The 17,247-nt window shown below is 32.2% G+C and overlaps 7 protein-coding genes across 7 annotated transcripts; 4 read left to right on the forward strand and 3 right to left on the reverse strand.

The window, feature by feature from the left end:
• Positions 1-1,075: 1,075 nt before the first annotated feature.
• CDC27 (anaphase promoting complex subunit CDC27) lies at positions 1,076-3,589 on the forward strand (the record flags this gene model as incomplete). Its single annotated transcript, XM_041548961.1, has 1 exon — positions 1,076-3,589. The coding sequence occupies one exon, from the start codon at positions 1,076-1,078 to the stop codon at positions 3,587-3,589; it is 2,514 nt and encodes an 837-aa protein (XP_041404895.1).
• A 380-nt stretch (positions 3,590-3,969) lies between these two features.
• Positions 3,970-6,678, reverse strand: KABA2_02S06116 (uncharacterized protein; the record flags this gene model as incomplete). The annotated part of the gene is made up of 1 exon (XM_041548962.1): positions 3,970-6,678. One exon carries the CDS (start codon positions 6,676-6,678, stop codon positions 3,970-3,972), a length of 2,709 nt encoding a protein of 902 aa, XP_041404896.1.
• Positions 6,679-7,893: 1,215 nt separating this feature from the next.
• Positions 7,894-8,895, forward strand: BMT5 (25S rRNA (uracil2634-N3)-methyltransferase; the record flags this gene model as incomplete). Its single annotated transcript, XM_041548963.1, has 1 exon — positions 7,894-8,895. The coding sequence occupies one exon, from the start codon at positions 7,894-7,896 to the stop codon at positions 8,893-8,895; it is 1,002 nt and encodes a 333-aa protein (XP_041404897.1).
• Positions 8,896-9,006: 111 nt separating this feature from the next.
• Positions 9,007-10,542, reverse strand: FYV10 (glucose-induced degradation complex subunit FYV10; the record flags this gene model as incomplete). The annotated part of the gene is made up of 1 exon (XM_041548964.1): positions 9,007-10,542. The coding sequence occupies one exon, from the start codon at positions 10,540-10,542 to the stop codon at positions 9,007-9,009; it is 1,536 nt and encodes a 511-aa protein (XP_041404898.1).
• Positions 10,543-10,941: 399 nt separating this feature from the next.
• IDH1 (isocitrate dehydrogenase (NAD(+)) IDH1) lies at positions 10,942-12,021 on the reverse strand (the record flags this gene model as incomplete). The annotated part of the gene is made up of 1 exon (XM_041548965.1): positions 10,942-12,021. The coding sequence occupies one exon, from the start codon at positions 12,019-12,021 to the stop codon at positions 10,942-10,944; it is 1,080 nt and encodes a 359-aa protein (XP_041404899.1).
• Positions 12,022-13,189: 1,168 nt separating this feature from the next.
• On the forward strand, positions 13,190-13,705 carry FMC1 (Fmc1p; the record flags this gene model as incomplete). Its single annotated transcript, XM_041548966.1, has 1 exon — positions 13,190-13,705. The coding sequence occupies one exon, from the start codon at positions 13,190-13,192 to the stop codon at positions 13,703-13,705; it is 516 nt and encodes a 171-aa protein (XP_041404900.1).
• Positions 13,706-15,521: 1,816 nt separating this feature from the next.
• On the forward strand, positions 15,522-16,163 carry NCE103 (carbonate dehydratase NCE103; the record flags this gene model as incomplete). The annotated part of the gene is made up of 1 exon (XM_041548967.1): positions 15,522-16,163. One exon carries the CDS (start codon positions 15,522-15,524, stop codon positions 16,161-16,163), a length of 642 nt encoding a protein of 213 aa, XP_041404901.1.
• Between the last annotated feature and the right edge of the window lie 1,084 nt (positions 16,164-17,247).

The raw sequence follows: 17,247 nt of genomic DNA on the forward strand, positions 1-17,247 counted from the left end.
GCTGTCAAGAACGATTGATAACGTTATTTACCAAATCATTCAATAAACTTGTTTCTCTCTCTCTCTCTCGTGGTCTCATTATCTCTAAACTGTGAAACCGCAATTAACGCCTAACATAGTAAAGTAATCGACTCAACATCAAATCGTCTGTTTAAACAGTGAGCAAACCGGGGCCAAACAGAAAAACGAAAAACGAAAATTTTTCAACTTTTTTTTTCAGTGGGTTTCTATGGAAAGGGGAGAGTGTTATATCCTGATTAGGAAAGTGACGCGTTAATTAAATTTAGTTTTTCTTGAAAAAGATAGAAAAACGTGTAAACTAGAACCAGCGTTCGATACTCAAGCAGGTCATTTATACTTTTAGAAAAAGATATTTGATATGAGATGCGAAACATAAATTTACATATATTGAATCAGATATGCATATAACGTGCTGGTGAAGAGTCCCCAGTATATTTATATCTTTGTATATAAATATAAAATAGATTATAGAGTACATTACATAGTATTATGTTTCAATAAATTATACTTTTTTGTTTGTTTCCGCTTTATAGGCGGTGGACGCGGGCAGAAGAGAAAAAAAGACGCGCTGTCGATTTTTGTGTGCGGCGACGGCGACAACAATAACGGTATTGTTTATGGGTTGTTAAGAAGAGGAAGGAATTTGAATTTGCCTCATTTGGAACTGTTAGTGAATATTTCACATATTGATATTATAAGTTATATAAACATTACAAAATACAAGGAACTCAAAGAGGTTATTCTACCGTAGGCTGAAACAGAGATAGGTACGTGATTGAAACTATAACGTATTATTGTTTACACAGAGTTTGATATTTTATATTGGTAGGTTTAAACCTCTGTGTGTGTGTGTTCATCGTCATTTTATTTTATATCATTGCATTGTTCACAACGTCAAAGTAGGATTGTAATAATAAGATTTTATTTTGTTTATTCTAAAATATTAAAGAAAATACAGAAAATATCTGTATTTGTGGTAATTTTAAATTGTAAAGATAGTTATAAAGGTAACAGTAAAGGTCAACTAGTAAACTGAGCTAAAGAAATATATTTAATGTTATTTCCATCAGAAGTTGAACAACATCTATTGGATGGTTCAAATAATAGAACTGCAGAATTACTATTAAGAGAAACTGCTAGATTCGATCGATTGCACAATATTAATGATAATAATACAAATTATTATGATCCAGATTATAGATCATCTCCAGATTTACAACTAAATTTAACAAATTATATCACTACGGCTATAATGCAATTAAATTTTGAAACGGCAATCTTTTACTCAGAATTATATTATACAGAATGTTTAGGTCTTCCAATATCATCTATAAATAGATTACAATCTGTCTATCTTTATTCATTAGCATTATTCATGGGTCAACAATATGAGATTGCAGCAGAAGTCTCTGAAAGATATAAGAGTACACATATTGCTATCGCTTATCTTTTTGCACGTTGTTGCTTGAAACTTGGTAAAAATGAAGAAAATGCATGTTTGTATCTAGTTATACATTTAGATTCATTTATTAAAAATGAAAGTAAAGATAAAGATATTTTCATCTTTATGCCAAATTTAGCAACTATACATTCATTGATTGGAGAATTATATCGTCGTACAGATAATATAAAATCGAGTGTTAATCATTATTTGGAGGCAATTAAGAAAGATCCGTATTTATGGCAAGCTTTAGTAGCCTTAAATAATATGAAAGCAATGATTGATTTAAAGAAATTATTTAATATGCATTCCGATCCATATACAAGTTCTGTATCAGCAACAGTTGACCCTTTTGTAGAAAAGAGATCAGGTCCATTAAGAACAGATATGGTTAAACAAGTGAATAATGGAGTTATTACTACTAATGCTACTAATGCAACTAATGCTACTGTGGTTGCAAGTAATAGTAATGTTAAACATTCAAATGAAGATAAGACTAGAGGTTATGATACTAGATCATTATTGTATAGTACATTGTCTCCATTTAGATCTAATAGTAATAAGTCTAAGACTAATAAAGATAATATAATTGATTCGTCGTCGTCGTCGTCGTCGTCACATGATGTTAATTCTAATTCTCTGAGGAAAACGAGTTATTCTATGAATCGTCAACCTATCTTATCAATGCATCATCAGCAACAAGTAAACCCTTTGTTCTCTGCTAATGGTTCTATAACACCTCAGCATCAACAGCAAGTATATACAAGATCAACAAGAAGAAACGGAGATGTCATAAATAATAACAATGGTACATTAGAACCACGTACAATGATATCGACCAATAGGAACAATCACAATAATGATGATGGTATCAGTCTAGGAACAATTCCGTCTATAATTAAAAACAAAATCTTGACTACACCTCCTGCTAAATTGGGTAACGAAACACAAAGGACAACGTTTAAGACACCTAGAAACAAGACAGGGTTTAGTTCTCAAGGTATTGCTACGACTGCAAAGAGGGTGTTATCGGGACAAGCTATGGGTAGTAGCAATACTATAAATTTTAATGTTTCTAATGTAGGGAACACAAATAATAAAGGGAAATATGGAGACGAATCCGACGTCATCATAGAATGTAAAGAATTTAAAGCTTTAATTTATACTTTGGCTAAAGTATTAAAGGCATCATCTCAATATAATTCTTACAACGCTATTAGAGTGATGAATTCCCAATTACCTTCGCACATTTTAAATAATATGCCTTGGTGTCAGGCCCGATTGGGGAGATTGCATTTCGAAATTGTCAATTATGACATGTCATTAACATATTTCACTAATTTAAGACGTCTTCAAAATACAAGATTAAAGGATTTAGAAATATTTTCAACTTTATTGTGGCATTTAGATGATAAAGTGAACTTATCTAATTTATCATCTGAACTTTTAGATGCTTATCCAAATTCGCCTCAGACTTGGTGTATATTGGGTAATTATTTTTCCCTTCAAAAGGATCATGACCAAGCAATTAAAGCATTGGAAAAAGCAACACAATTGGATCCCTCCTTTGCATACGCATATACACTATTAGGTCATGAGCATGCTAATAATGAACTTTTTGATGTTGCAAAAACGTTCTATAGGAAAGCGTTAGCTTGTGATCCTCAACATTATAATGCTTATTATGGACTAGGAAGTTGTGCGTCACAGTTAGGTAAATTCGAAGAAGCTTTGCTGTATTTTGAAAAAGCAAGGATGATTAATCCTGTGAATGTTGTATTGATATGTTGTTGTGGTACAGAATTAGAAAAATTATTTCATAATGAGATGGCCTTAAAATATTATGAAATTGCATGTAAATTAGATCCGAGATCGGTCTTGGCCAAGTATAGACGTGCAGAATTATTATTTTCAATGAATAGATACAGTGTAGCATTAGGTCAATTCGAAGATTTAATTAGATTAGATTCAGAAAACCCAAATTTACACTTTATGTTAGGTAAAATTTTACAAGCATTGGGAAGGAAAAAAGATGCTATTAAGGAGTATACAATTGCGCTTCATTTGGACCCTAAGGGAAACCAATTCGTGATAGAAGCTCTCGAGAGTTGTCATATGCAGGAATAAAGCATTATGAAGAACATTTATTTAGACATATATAATATATTTGTAAAGGTTTATAATTCAAACTACAAATTTAAGACGTTATTACAACCTTCTTCCATTCTTCTTAAATTTTGTTTACATTATTTGGGATATTATAACAGTTTCAATTTTTTGCTGGACCAACTAAAATTTAATATTTCATCACAAATATTAAAAAATCCAAAACTTACCTTCGAAGTATATGAGTATTGTTTATTTATTATTAAACAGATTAGAAATTAAGTATTATTATTTAGTCCTTATATCAATAGATTGGTATACTATGAGTGTAAAGTACATCAAATAGTTTCATATTACTTTTGATATACAAAAAACACAAGTGTTTTTTTTTAGCAATAAAATCAGATGAACCCAGCAGCTTGCATTTGATTCCTTTTATTTTGTTCTTCCCACATCACTTCGTCTTCATCTGCTTCATGAAGTGCAAGATCTCTGTCTCTTTGCTTCATCTCTTCTTTTGCATCTTTCAACATATCCTGAGCCTTACTCAGCGATACAGTAGGCATATTATAGGAACATATAATGGGTGTGGAGTCATCAACTTCAATATTGGCCTTTATCAGCGCAGCCACCCATTGCCTCATCTCATCTTTGGAATCAACAGCAAAGTAATGAACTCGTGGTTGTGTAAATGTTAAACCTTTCTTAAACCCAGGTTGGGGTGGAACAAGTTTGAAAAAATATTTACCACGGCCAATACTTGCTGCATATAAAGATATTAAAGTATCATCATCTTGGATGGGGACAACCTTATGCCCAGTGATGTCGATTAAACCTTTCTCCTTCCCTTTTGCAGTATTGGAGAAATAAGAAAGCCTGTTATGATGTAATGTGAAAAATCTAGTCTTCCACACACCCATCTTACCACTACCCTTTTTACTCATCCAACCTGCACAATCAGCATTTTTAATTGCTTTATCCACAGATATAGTACGAATACCTTCTTGGAATGCTGATGTTTGTTTCTTGGCGGATGGTTGCAAGGTAAACATCCCCTTAGATTTGACATTCTCACCTGTAACCTTTTTCTGGAGAGGTGCGTTAGGTTTACTGGCAGTTGATGTTATAGTTCCGCTTGTAGTATTGGCTGCATCATTGCTTAAACTTTGATGCCTTACAGAATTAATTGCAGTCGAGCTCTTTCTTGAGTGAGAAGCTCTCCTATTATCGTTTGGAATACTCTCCCTGTTATTTGAATAAGTTTCGAATTTTGTGAGATTTGTATCATTATCTTTTTTACTCGGAGATAAAAAGGATAATACAGATGACCTTCTGCTCTTCTTAAGTTCGGAGGTACCTACAGAGACACGTCTAATATGCGACTTAACACCGGATGCAGATCTTGAGTGACGACCATCGATTGCGGGTCCTGAAGGGGTCCGCATATGATTGTGTCTTTGATTACTATCACCATTACTACTAGTATTATTAACTCCAGAGGGAGTCCTTAAATGAGAGTCCTTGTAATTTACACCGGAGGGTGTTCTAGAATGTATTGATACGTGATTATTAACACCAGATGGAGTACGAGAATGTACACCAGTAGTCAACATATTTGTATTACTTTTCGAAGGTGATCTTGAATGATCATTCATCAAATTAGATGTAGATGGGGTCCTTGGATGGTACTTGCTTGTACTTGTACTATGATGATGGTACTTGGTCTCTGAAACATTTCTGGAATGAGACGAATGATATATGGCGGATGATGGTCTCGTGGAATGAGCTGAGTCATTATACATATTTGTCAATGTATTATCCTCTTCAAGTTCTTCATCGTTTGTAGATAACATGGAAATTCTATTAAACAATTCAACAAATGAACCTCCAGAGGCCGTCTTTCTATGCTGGTTTTGACGTAGCATACTATTTTTTATCTTATCATTGCCGGCGGCAGTACCAGTTGTCGATTTCGACTTACTGACATACGACGAGACATCACGGCTGCTGACCACGGTAGCGCCATTACCAGTACTATTAAAGGATGCCGAAGATATCGAACGTGATCTCGTATGTTGTGGCGACAAAGCCGGCGATCCCGTTCTAGGAAAATTGTATGCGCTACCACTAATCTTGTTGGAACCATTACCTTCTTCTGAGATGGGCGGATATTTGAAGTAATCCTGTGATGGATGTCTTAATGTAGGAGATGATGCTATTATGGAGTTTCTGTTATTATTGTTAAGGGAAGGCGACACAAGAGGTTGCACGGGACTTCGATACGAAGGTGGAATAGGTGCTCTTCCTGGTGATTCAAAAATGGCTTTCTCTGAACTTATAGCGAGGCCATCAGTAGGTATTGGATGATTACCTGGTGTTATTGGTCTTATCATTGGCGATCTCAATGCATCTATCACTTTAAACACTTCGAATCTTGCACCAAAGGAATCTATCTCTATTTTCTTCAGGTGTGATAATTGTAATTCCAACAATTTTTTCCCACTAATACCATGAATTTCAAATTTTGAGGCCACTTGTGGTTCAAATCCTTTAGAATGGAAATATTCGGATACTTGTCCGGGAGTCCAATGAACGACATCTTCCGTATTACCATCAAGTGTAGAAGGTATCTTCAAAGGTAACGAAATATCCTGTTCATCAATCTGTAGGCCAGGTGTATATAGTGATGTACTATCATTATCTTCCATATCGTAGCTGTGTAAATCCGAAGTACTATGTGAAGTGATCTGTTCGGCAGATAACATATCTAGTGAACTATTTCTTAATGCCGCTAAGGCATTATCTATATCTTTCATAGTATTTTTCACAGAGACGATCCGTTCTTGACGTTCAGGAATATGATCATTTGTTGTTATTGGTTTAATATGCTGTTCAGTAAATAATCTAGGAAACAGACCCTCTAGTCCCGTCTCTAAATTACGGCCTACATACCAACCATCATTAAACTCCTCATCATTTGTAATGACCTCTATCTTGTTACCTGGTTGTATTGTAATTTCATCATCCATACGGCGTGAATAAGCCTTAGTGGCTATTAGAATAGTCCCACTAGGTTCTGGTAAATTCCCAGCAGGTATAGATCCACTCATAGAATATCTCTCTCTTTCACTTTCTGTAGTTTAACTATAATCCTAACCTCCTTACACAAAAAAATTAAGAAGAACTCTATAATGATCTAATCCAGTTCACCTTATCTGTATCGTTACGATAATATTATTAATTTATTCAATGGGGGTATTTAACCTCTCAAAAGAAAGAAATAATAATAATAATAATCTAAAGAAGAAAACTCTTGCTAATGTTCTTCTCTTCTAAACACTCTGACGATAATAACTTTGTTACTATTTAGCCATGTATGAGTATTATATTCTTTCTTTTGTTCTGATAGAAAAAGTTCCTACATTTCTTACTGTTGTTTTTTGCCCTCTTGTTGTCAGATTTCTTGTCTATTATTTATTTTTAATTTCCGTTATGGGTCTCTCACCGCGACTTTTGTTTATCTTTTTTTTCGCTCCTTTCGCCAGGCTAAAATCCACACTTAATCTAATTAACGTTCACACACTATTGTAGTGAGAGACAGATAGACAGAGACAGATAGACAGAGCGCACACAGACGTGATCTGCTTCCATGCGGACAAAGAGGGCATTAAACGTGGTGGGTCCACCCACAGTGGTACATACATACATATACATACAGTCAACTGTCATCTTTTAAAAGCCAAGAAATATATAGGATCAGGCAAAGATAGATATATCAGGAACGGATACTTGTTTGGATATGCTCTGGCTGTGGTTAGAAGGGTGGTTTGGGTAAGAAACGCAAGCCTGCCCTCCCTTATAGATTATTATAAGCGGATTCGTGGTTGAGCAGCCGCATTGTATCTCACGAGCCAAGACACAAACATGTTTAGATTGGTCATAAATCAATCTATTAAGGGGGTTACTTTAAAACTATCTGGATTAACGAATAAGATACTTATCAGTTGCTGAAACTATCCTTTATAGTGGTTATTATAAAAGCTGGAATGTCGAACGTATTGTCTGACTGGTCTCTTTGCAAAAACCTAAATTAGGAACGGGATATTTTCAAGCCGAGAGCTCATCTCATCTCATCTCATCGGCACTGAAAAAAAAAATACAAGAAAATTTTCTCTACGTTTATGGGAGGATTACTTGAGAACTAAGAATATATCTTATTGGGATAATTTGAATATAACGACATATTGACGTTCGTATATAATTCCATTCTTTTAACCATATAAGATTAACTTACCACTTGAACATCCTCATAGTAGTATTACATTATGGCAAGAAAATTGAAAGGGAAATCCGGCTCAAAAGGGTTGAAAGCTGCTTTGGCTCAGCACAAGCTGCAAGATAATCTGATTCAACAACAAAAAAAGAAACAATTGAATGCTGACAGACAAAAGGCACATGTATCCAAGAAGACTATGAGACAAGCTGCTGTGCAGAAACAACGTGAGGCTTCTGTGATCCCATTTTCATCTGATGAAACTTTGTTATTGATAGGTGAAGGTGATTTCTCATTTGCAAAATCTATTATTGAACAAAGCTATATAAAACCAGAAAACTTAATTGCAACAAGTTACGATGCATCTATTACTGAGTTGAATCTGAAATACCCTAACACCTTCCAAAGTAATTATGATTTTTTGGTTCAAGAAGGTGTAAAGATATTATTTCAAACTGATGCCACTAAATTAGTACGATCTATGAAAATATCAAAACATACACCATGGTCAAAGATCATGGGTCCCGAATGGAGACATAAGTATTTAAATAATATCATGTTCAATTTCCCACATACTGGGAAAGGTATTAAGGATCAAGATAGAAATATAAGAGATCATCAAGAATTAGTGTTTGGTTATTTTGATAGTAGTAAACAATTATTTTCTTTAGTTAACTCTCATATTAAAGGTACTAAAAATAAACATACTCAGGGTTATGATTTAGAGAAGACAAGTAAGAATTCCAATCCAGATGGTATATCACCAGAAGGTTATGGAAAGATCTTATTGACTGTATTCGCTGGTGAGCCTTATGATTCATGGCAAATTAAGACACTAGCCAAGGACAATAGATTAATGCTAGATAAGTCTAGTAAATTTATATGGGAAAATTATCCAGAGTATCATCACAAGAGAACTAATAGTGAACAAAACACTACAAAGCCTGCCCACGAGAGAGAAGCTAGAACTTATATCTTTAAAAATTTCGAAAGAAAGAGAAATTACAGGCAAAATAAGAAAAACCAGGAAAATGATGAAGAACAAAATATATAATATATATGACCAAACTATTTACTCTATCAATATAATATAACTATGCATCACCCCAAAAAAAAAAAGTATCTTTAACATATAGAAAAATATATACGTATGCACCTGTGTGATCTATGTGGGGTACATAGTGATGAAGTCTGACTCATTATAAACAATTTTCTTAATAGGATCAATAACTTCGTTGCGATTCAGTTTCACAATACCTTTCTTACGAAGTGTTTTTGCCAATAGTTTCAATATAGCTGAATCAAAAACGTTCCCACTTGGTAACATTACAGGATTCTCGAAAAGTTTCGATTCAGTATGATGTGCATATGGTAGCTTCTCAGATAGAGGTGCAAAATATTCCGAACATACAGGACATTGATTCTCTAATTTATCAGCTGTTGAATAATGTTCAAGAACATTATAACGAGGGTCGATTGAAGGATGATTATGCAAACATTCCTTGGTCTTCATTGCAGATATACCCATTGAAATATAGATCAACAAAGGATCATTCTTTGGAATTTTATACATTGAATAATATTCATCCAAGAATAACTCATTTAATTTCAACCAACTGTTCTGATCCAACAGAGTAGTGTATTTCTCAAGATTTTTGGCATTAAATATATGTTGAACGTTAGCTGCGTTGATAGGATTTTTTGAATTTATACTTTGCGAATAATCCATTGGTGGAGAACGATTAAAAAAATATCGATAAGCAACATCTTGATTAGAGAATACAGTTCCAGATTTATGTTCATTATAATGTATATCACAGGTTTCACCTTCATCTTGCAATATTTTTTCGTTGTATGTTACTTGTTCAACACATCTTTCCATATATACCAGCAATCCACAGGCACCAGTCACCTCGTCAAAATGATCTCCGATATATGTAAATAGACATGTTTGTAAACAGTGAATGGCTCCTCCAAGATCAAACCTTAATAATAATTCAATGTAGCGTTGAAAATTTGCCTTAAACTCCAAAGGAGATCTTTTCTTTGCTAACATTTGTTTATTATGCTGTATCCATTCCATTAGGGGGTTTAAATCATGTTCGCCTGTTAGAGCTGTGCTTATAGTATTAGCTCTTATCAATATATCTGTATCAAGCAAATCTTCCATGTGTTGCTGTTTCAAAAACAGAACACCAGGATTACATGTATCTTTGTCATGTGTTTCTTCAACAACTCGTTGTTGTTGTTCCAATGTGCAATTTCGTATCAGGTAATCTGCTATTAATAAATTTGTATATTTCTGATACCAGTCAATAATACTAATATTATCACCTTTTAAATAATTGTTATTCATTTCATTATAAAAGGCAGTTCTATGTTTAATTCGCTTTAGTAGCTGCCCCTCTTTGTCTACTTTTATATGGAGCTCTTTTTCAAAAGTATTAACATTTTTAATCAACGCATTTAATTCCACGAGGGCCTGCTCTTCACCATCGATGGTACCCGAAATCATCATATCATTAATATCTTTTAACATGAGCTTCATTTTGTTTGTTTCTTGTTCAACAAATATCTCATGTTGTTTTAAGTTGGCATTCAATAAAGAATATGGGATAGTGAATGATGACTCGTTTAGGGACATAAAGGATGAAAAATATTTAAACCCAGACTTACCATTGTAAGAGTCTGGATGATCCATTGTTATATGATTGTTGCAAAGATCCTTAATTTATACGATTTCAGAAACTGTACACCGCCATATGGTTAATTTGGTCTTTATTGAAAAAAGTGGATAATTTATAAATTTTAGATTCATTCATTTAGCTTATTATAGTAATATTTATATATTTTGACCCCGAAACCCGCATAAAAAGAACAAGAAGAAAGAGGAAGAAGGGAATACGTAATAAAGGTAAATCAAGACGATGTATCGATATATATACATAATTATAGGAATATTAAAAGGTGTTACAACGAAATATGTATGAGACTGTATTGTATTATTTTATATCAATATATTATATATGTATATAATTTACATTTTTTCTTTTTTATGTGTATGTTTGACCTATTCTATTGTTATTTTTGTTGTTGTTGTTTATAGAGTAGCTAGTTTGTCAATGACAGCTTGTGTAAATTCAGTGGTTGATGCAGAACCACCAATATCTCTTGTGGTAGTCTTACCTTCAGCAATAACTTTATGAACGGCATCAGATATCTTACTGGCCTTATCGTTCAAACCTAAATGGTTCAACATCAAAGTGGCTGACAAAATCATAGCAGTTGGATTTGCTACATTTTGGCCTTGAATATCCAAACCAACATGTCTGGAACCTGGTTCAAAGACAGCGTATTCTCTACCAAAGTTAGCACCCGCAACTAAACCTGGACCACCAATCAAACCAGCACCAATGTTACCTAGGATAGTACCGTACATGGATGGAGTGACCATGACATCGAATTGATGCGGTTTGGCAACACATTGCATGGATGCATTATCAACAATCATTGCGGAAGTTTCTATGTCCTTATATTCATTGGCACCGATTTCAGTGACGATATTTCTGAACAGACCATCACCTAATTTCATAATGTTAGCTTTATGAATGGCAGTAACATGTTTTCTGTTATTTTTCTTAGCATAATCAAATGCAAATCTAGCAATTCTTTCAGTCTTTGGTTTTGTAACAATTTTCAAAGATTCAACTACACCTTCGACAGATTCATGTTCTAAACCAGAAAATTCACCTTCGGTATTTTCTCTAATGACGACTAGATCAACATTGGGTATTCTAGTCTTTACACCTTCTAATGATTTAAAATGAGCCACATTAGCATAAATATCTAATTTTTTTCTTAATGCAACATTGAAGGAACCATGACCTGCTTGATCAGCAGCATTAGTATGTAGAATACCTTTCAAACCAATCTTATTTCTTTTTAAAGATTCCACAGCTGCATTAACTTTATCAGCTTCATCATTCCCAGAGATATCTACAGTTTCCCAATCGATTGGAATTCTTTCGGATTCAAATATAGAGATAACGGAGTTGGTAATTTCTTTACCAACACCATCACCTGGAATTAAAGTTACGGTGAAACGACCACCATATTCCTTTGGCACTATGGTTTGAGCTGCAGTAGCTAATGTTCTCTTTGAAATAACGCTCTTTAACATTTTGTTTGTTTGATGTAATGTGATGTAATGTAGATATATATAGGTAGCGTTAATTTTAATGTAAAATCAAAAATTTAAATAAAATAAGTATAAAGATGAAGTTCTTTTTAGTGATGGGGAGAAATTAATATAAATCGAGAAAAATGAGTGTATATATATATATTATTATTATTATTAAAGTAAGAAAAGAAATAAAGAATAACGCAATTTTACAGTCAAGTAAAATGAAATAGAGCGAACCTTTCCCATCGTAATCATCGCATCCATTTCATTTGTCCTTTGAGTATTCCCTCTTTCACTTCTCTACAAAATAAAAAGACAAAGAAAGCATACGAAGAAAATAGTAAATAATACCAAAGACGATAATAATTGGATGAATCCTGACTGTATGAAATCAATCAAAGTTGCAAAACTAACTTGAAAGTACACACGCGTGTACTTGTAAACTACTATAGAAAAGAGGGGTTGCCACTCTACTCATTTACTATTACTATTGCTATTACTAGTATTAGCAGGTATTGTATTCTCATAGTAAGAATCGGCTTGCCCCCTTCCTCCTCCACATACTAATAATTCCTTGAATCTTATTCGACAGAAAGAAAACTGAAATGCGTGCACGCTGATATTAATTGTTATTTCATCAAGTAATTAGAAAAACTAATTACCGCGTTGCACGCTTATTGGTTGGTTTTCATCCGAAGAATCGGCCATTAATATTAACAGAAATCGAACTATTCATTTTGATTTTGTTTGATCCACGTATTTATACACCGTCACGAATTGACCGAGAATTCGGGAAAGGCAATACAAATTGTATATTTATTATATACTACGCAATATAAGAAGAAAGAGTGAAATATTTTGAAATTGACACAAAAAACGTTCATATTTATATATTATAAACAACAACATGTTTAGATTAGGGTATGAGAAAGTTATAAAGTTAGGGTTTAAACAGTCACGTGCCACAAAATCACGTGGCAAATAATTTTGAAATTTCTTGAAAATGTTGTTACATTAGTGATAATTTTCTTGATATACATCTTTAAATGTGTATATATATATAATTGAAGAAAAAAGAAGGACGACAAAACAAAAACATAAGAAATACCCCTATAAAATACGAATACAACAAACTGAATCTAAAATCGTAGATTATTATAAAAAAATGTCGAAGATAGAATTATTATCTACTTATAAACAATTACTCAAAGCATTAGTTAAATATGAACGTCGTGGTAGATTAGCACAATTAAAGTTTGATAATAAACGTCAAATATCATTAATAACATATGACAAGATGCAAATTATAAGAAAACAACAATTGAAAAATATTAATACAAATGATCAAAAAGATTTAGTAGTACAATTAAATCAATTAAATCAAAGAATGAAATTATTAAAAAATCATGATATAAATAAAGATAAATCATTATTATATCTTAAGGATAGTTCTCCTTTCAAACAATTATTTGAAACTGAACTAATAGAATTTAATCGTGATAATAATACTATTGAAAACCCAAATCGTTTAATTGAATCATGGAAAGATGCTACTAATTTTTTAAATAATCAACGTGAATATGATGAATTAATGGAATTATATGATTTAAGTCATAAATATACTCAAAGAGAAAAAGTGAAAGCTACAGCAAATAGAGTCGGTTTAAATGTTCCATTCTAAATGATAATATAGTAGTGCATTTATTGAACAATTATATTACAATCTCCAAATATATCGTCAATCCTTCTAATTTTTTCTTTTGTTAATAATAATAACAACAATAATATTCATTTCTTGACAAATATAAATAAAGACACATACATACATTCATTAGATCTAGTAAGATACAAGTTAGAGCATATTCTTAAATATCATCACTAATCTGTCATATATATATATATATAAGAAGATCGGTACTTAATATCCTACGTCATGCCTACTAAATTATTAGCATTATATATAATAAATAAGTCAAACAAAAGAAATTATAATTCCGTTAAAAGAATATGAGAAATTCAGTTAAGAACATTTGTTACGTTTTAATTTTTTAATTGTACACTCACATCATCACAACTTATTTCTCGACTAAAATAGTTAATTTTAATTTTAACTTTAAAAAGAATATTGATAGTATCGTAACTGGAACACCATTATAGCTGACTGTCTCTCATAAATATATACATAAATACAAATATATATTCATGATCTTCTAATGATAGCACTATAAGATCACTTTTCTATGTACCAAAAGGTAAAGAAGACAGATAACGTCCAGCAAGAGGAATTAAGGTAATTTAATTTAAAATGTAAAAAATATATATTACTTAGTTGTTTCTTCTGTGATCCACATCAAAAATAATAAACCATCACAACATGCATTACCTCGCCGCCTCGTGGTGATATCATAATGGATTTATCTGATAATGTATTTTCCGCAGAGTGAAAGAAACCTCCGCATCTCTCTTCTCAAACATATCCAGGCTGTTGGTATCTTCAACATACATACATACATCATATTGACGTAACCAATTTTTCCAATATTATGTTTTTCCACTCCTCATTTGAAATTTACTCCTCCTCCCCCCACTAAATATGTTAACCCACACAAAGCAAAAAACGCAAAAATACAACGAACGAACGAACATTCCGTTGAGTTTTGAAAATAAAGGAAGCGTGGGTTAAAAAAGAAAATTAAAACTTTACCGATGATGTCAGGAATACGTAACAACCACCCAACCAATTTTCTTTTCTTTCGTTAATAGTTATGTCACTAACGTTAGCATTATAATTTTTTTTATTCTCTCCTCCCTATTTCCTTCCGCCAAAAACTGAATTATTGAATGTTTTTTCGGTTGTTCTGCCCCTAAAAATATTTGAGGAATGTTGGCTGAGAGATGTTGCGTTGGCCCAAGAAAAACGGAAGATTTACTACTTCCATTATGAGATGATGAGGATAATGATGACGAGATGAGGCGTTCATTTTGCATTTGCATTTGTTCTTGTCTTTTCTTATTTATTATGCTTAAATCGATTAACATCACAAAGAGAGCGAGAGAAAGACCCTCTCTTTATTACTTCGGTGATATTTGTCCTACTCCTCTTTTTCTTTCGTTCCGCCCGTTAATAAGTATTGAAATGTACATATATATTTTCATAATGACTAAAAAAAAAACTTTAACGATTGTATCAACCTTAGTAATAGTGATGATATTGATGATGACATAGATATACAATTTGTATTACAATTAAGTATGAGGAGGAAGGCTCTTTTTCTTTCTTACGTGCTTCCGATGACTCCTTAAAGGAGATACCTCATGCCTTTTTTTATCCTTTTTTAATTTCATTCTGAAATTATAAATACCTTGACATTTCATTATTTCCAATTTTATTTATTTTAATAATATTCCCTATCATTTATTATTATTATTATTATTATTATATACTATATATATATATAATCAAAACTTATACAAACACTTACAAACACATATACACAATGGGTACCGATATTTTAACTACAATTGAACCATCTTACTCTTCTACCAACCTATTGGTAGCCAATAAAGAATGGGCAGACTCAATGAAAACTAACAATCCTGCTATGTTTACACCATTCGCCACTACAAACCATACACCTCATACTTTATTTTTTGGTTGTTCTGACGCTCGTTACAACGAAAGTTGTCTAGGTTATGCCACTGGAGAGGTCTTCACATTTAAAACCATTGCTAATATCGTCCTTGAAAATGATTTGTCTGCACAATCTGCCTTAGAATATGCTGTGAATGTATTGAACGTTAAACAAATTGTCATTTGTGGTCATACTGATTGTGGTGGTATTAATACATGTCTATTAAACAGAAGAAACGGACTAAAGGATTCAAGTTGTTCTCATTTATACAGTTACTTACAAGATATTGAAGATCTTCGTGATGACTTTGATGGTCCTTCTCTACATAAAGATATTAGTATTACTAAACAAGCTAAATTATTAGCTTATAGAAACGTAAGAAAACAAGCTCAAAAAATCGGTGAGAAAGATTTCATTAAGAAGGCTATGCAAGACGGTGGTTTAAGAATTCATGGATTACTTTATAATCTAGATAGTGGTCTTCTAGAGAAAGTTGAAATCCGTTAAAACACACATACACACACAACAAATTACAAATTATAAATAGTGAAATGATTCAATCATTATATCACGACTTTACTCTTCTTCCTCTTCATCCTCTTCTTCGCATACATTTTTAGATATATAAGTTATTGAAAAGAATTGGAAAAACTCTTTAATAATTATACGTCAAAAGAAACAAAAATAAAAATAACATTCTAAAATCTTATACAGATCATATATTTACTTATACAATTTTTTTTTTATAATTAAATTTAATAAACATATTCCATCATTTTGCATTTAAATTTCCACTTTTCTTTCTCTATCTTAATTTTTAAAATGATTTCACCAATTTAAACGAAAGCTTGGCAAAATCTTATGACAATTCTTCCGACATGGGACAATGGTTATCGCAGTTATTAAACAAAAATCACAACACAAATAAAACAGCAGTACCTCAAAATGTTTTGTAATATTTATGCTTACATTTATTTATAATATATACATTCGTACGAATGTATTACAATACTTAATATCAAGATAATAATTGCTATTATAATACTCGGAAGAAATATACATATATAGTGATATCTACTCCTTTTGTAAGTAAATAATTGATTGTAATTATAATTCTTATTTACTCAGAAGCTATGTTACAAGTTTGATTTTCAGTGATTATCTAGTGTATGACAATGAAATAGACAATTATGAAAAATTGCTGTATATCAGATCCTTTAAAAAAATCCAAACGACAATAATTGTAAATTCAATACCTCATTTATGAATTGAATCTGATTATTATTTGGAAAGCTATTCATTTTACATTACTATTAACTAACCACTTTTATTACTATAACTTATCTTCTTTATATCACTTTGAATATCATTAAAAAGTAAATCCTGTGTCTGGTCACCAACTTCCATTCCCTAAATGAATGATCCGTGGAAGTTCGTAATTCCTATTTTTATTATTATTCACATGCTCTCAGTACTACGGAATTTCTCTGAAATCGTTTGAGTTTAGCTAACAACAATAAATCATATGATCCTATAATAGCGGAGGGCAAACAAAAGCAACCGCAGACGGCTTTAAAAAGTTTATTCTGAA

Source organism: Maudiozyma barnettii (assembly GCF_903064755.1).
Source record: "Maudiozyma barnettii strain CLIB 1767 genome assembly, contig: KABA2_02, whole genome shotgun sequence".
In the NCBI taxonomy this organism is placed as follows: domain Eukaryota; kingdom Fungi; phylum Ascomycota; class Saccharomycetes; order Saccharomycetales; family Saccharomycetaceae; genus Maudiozyma; species Maudiozyma barnettii.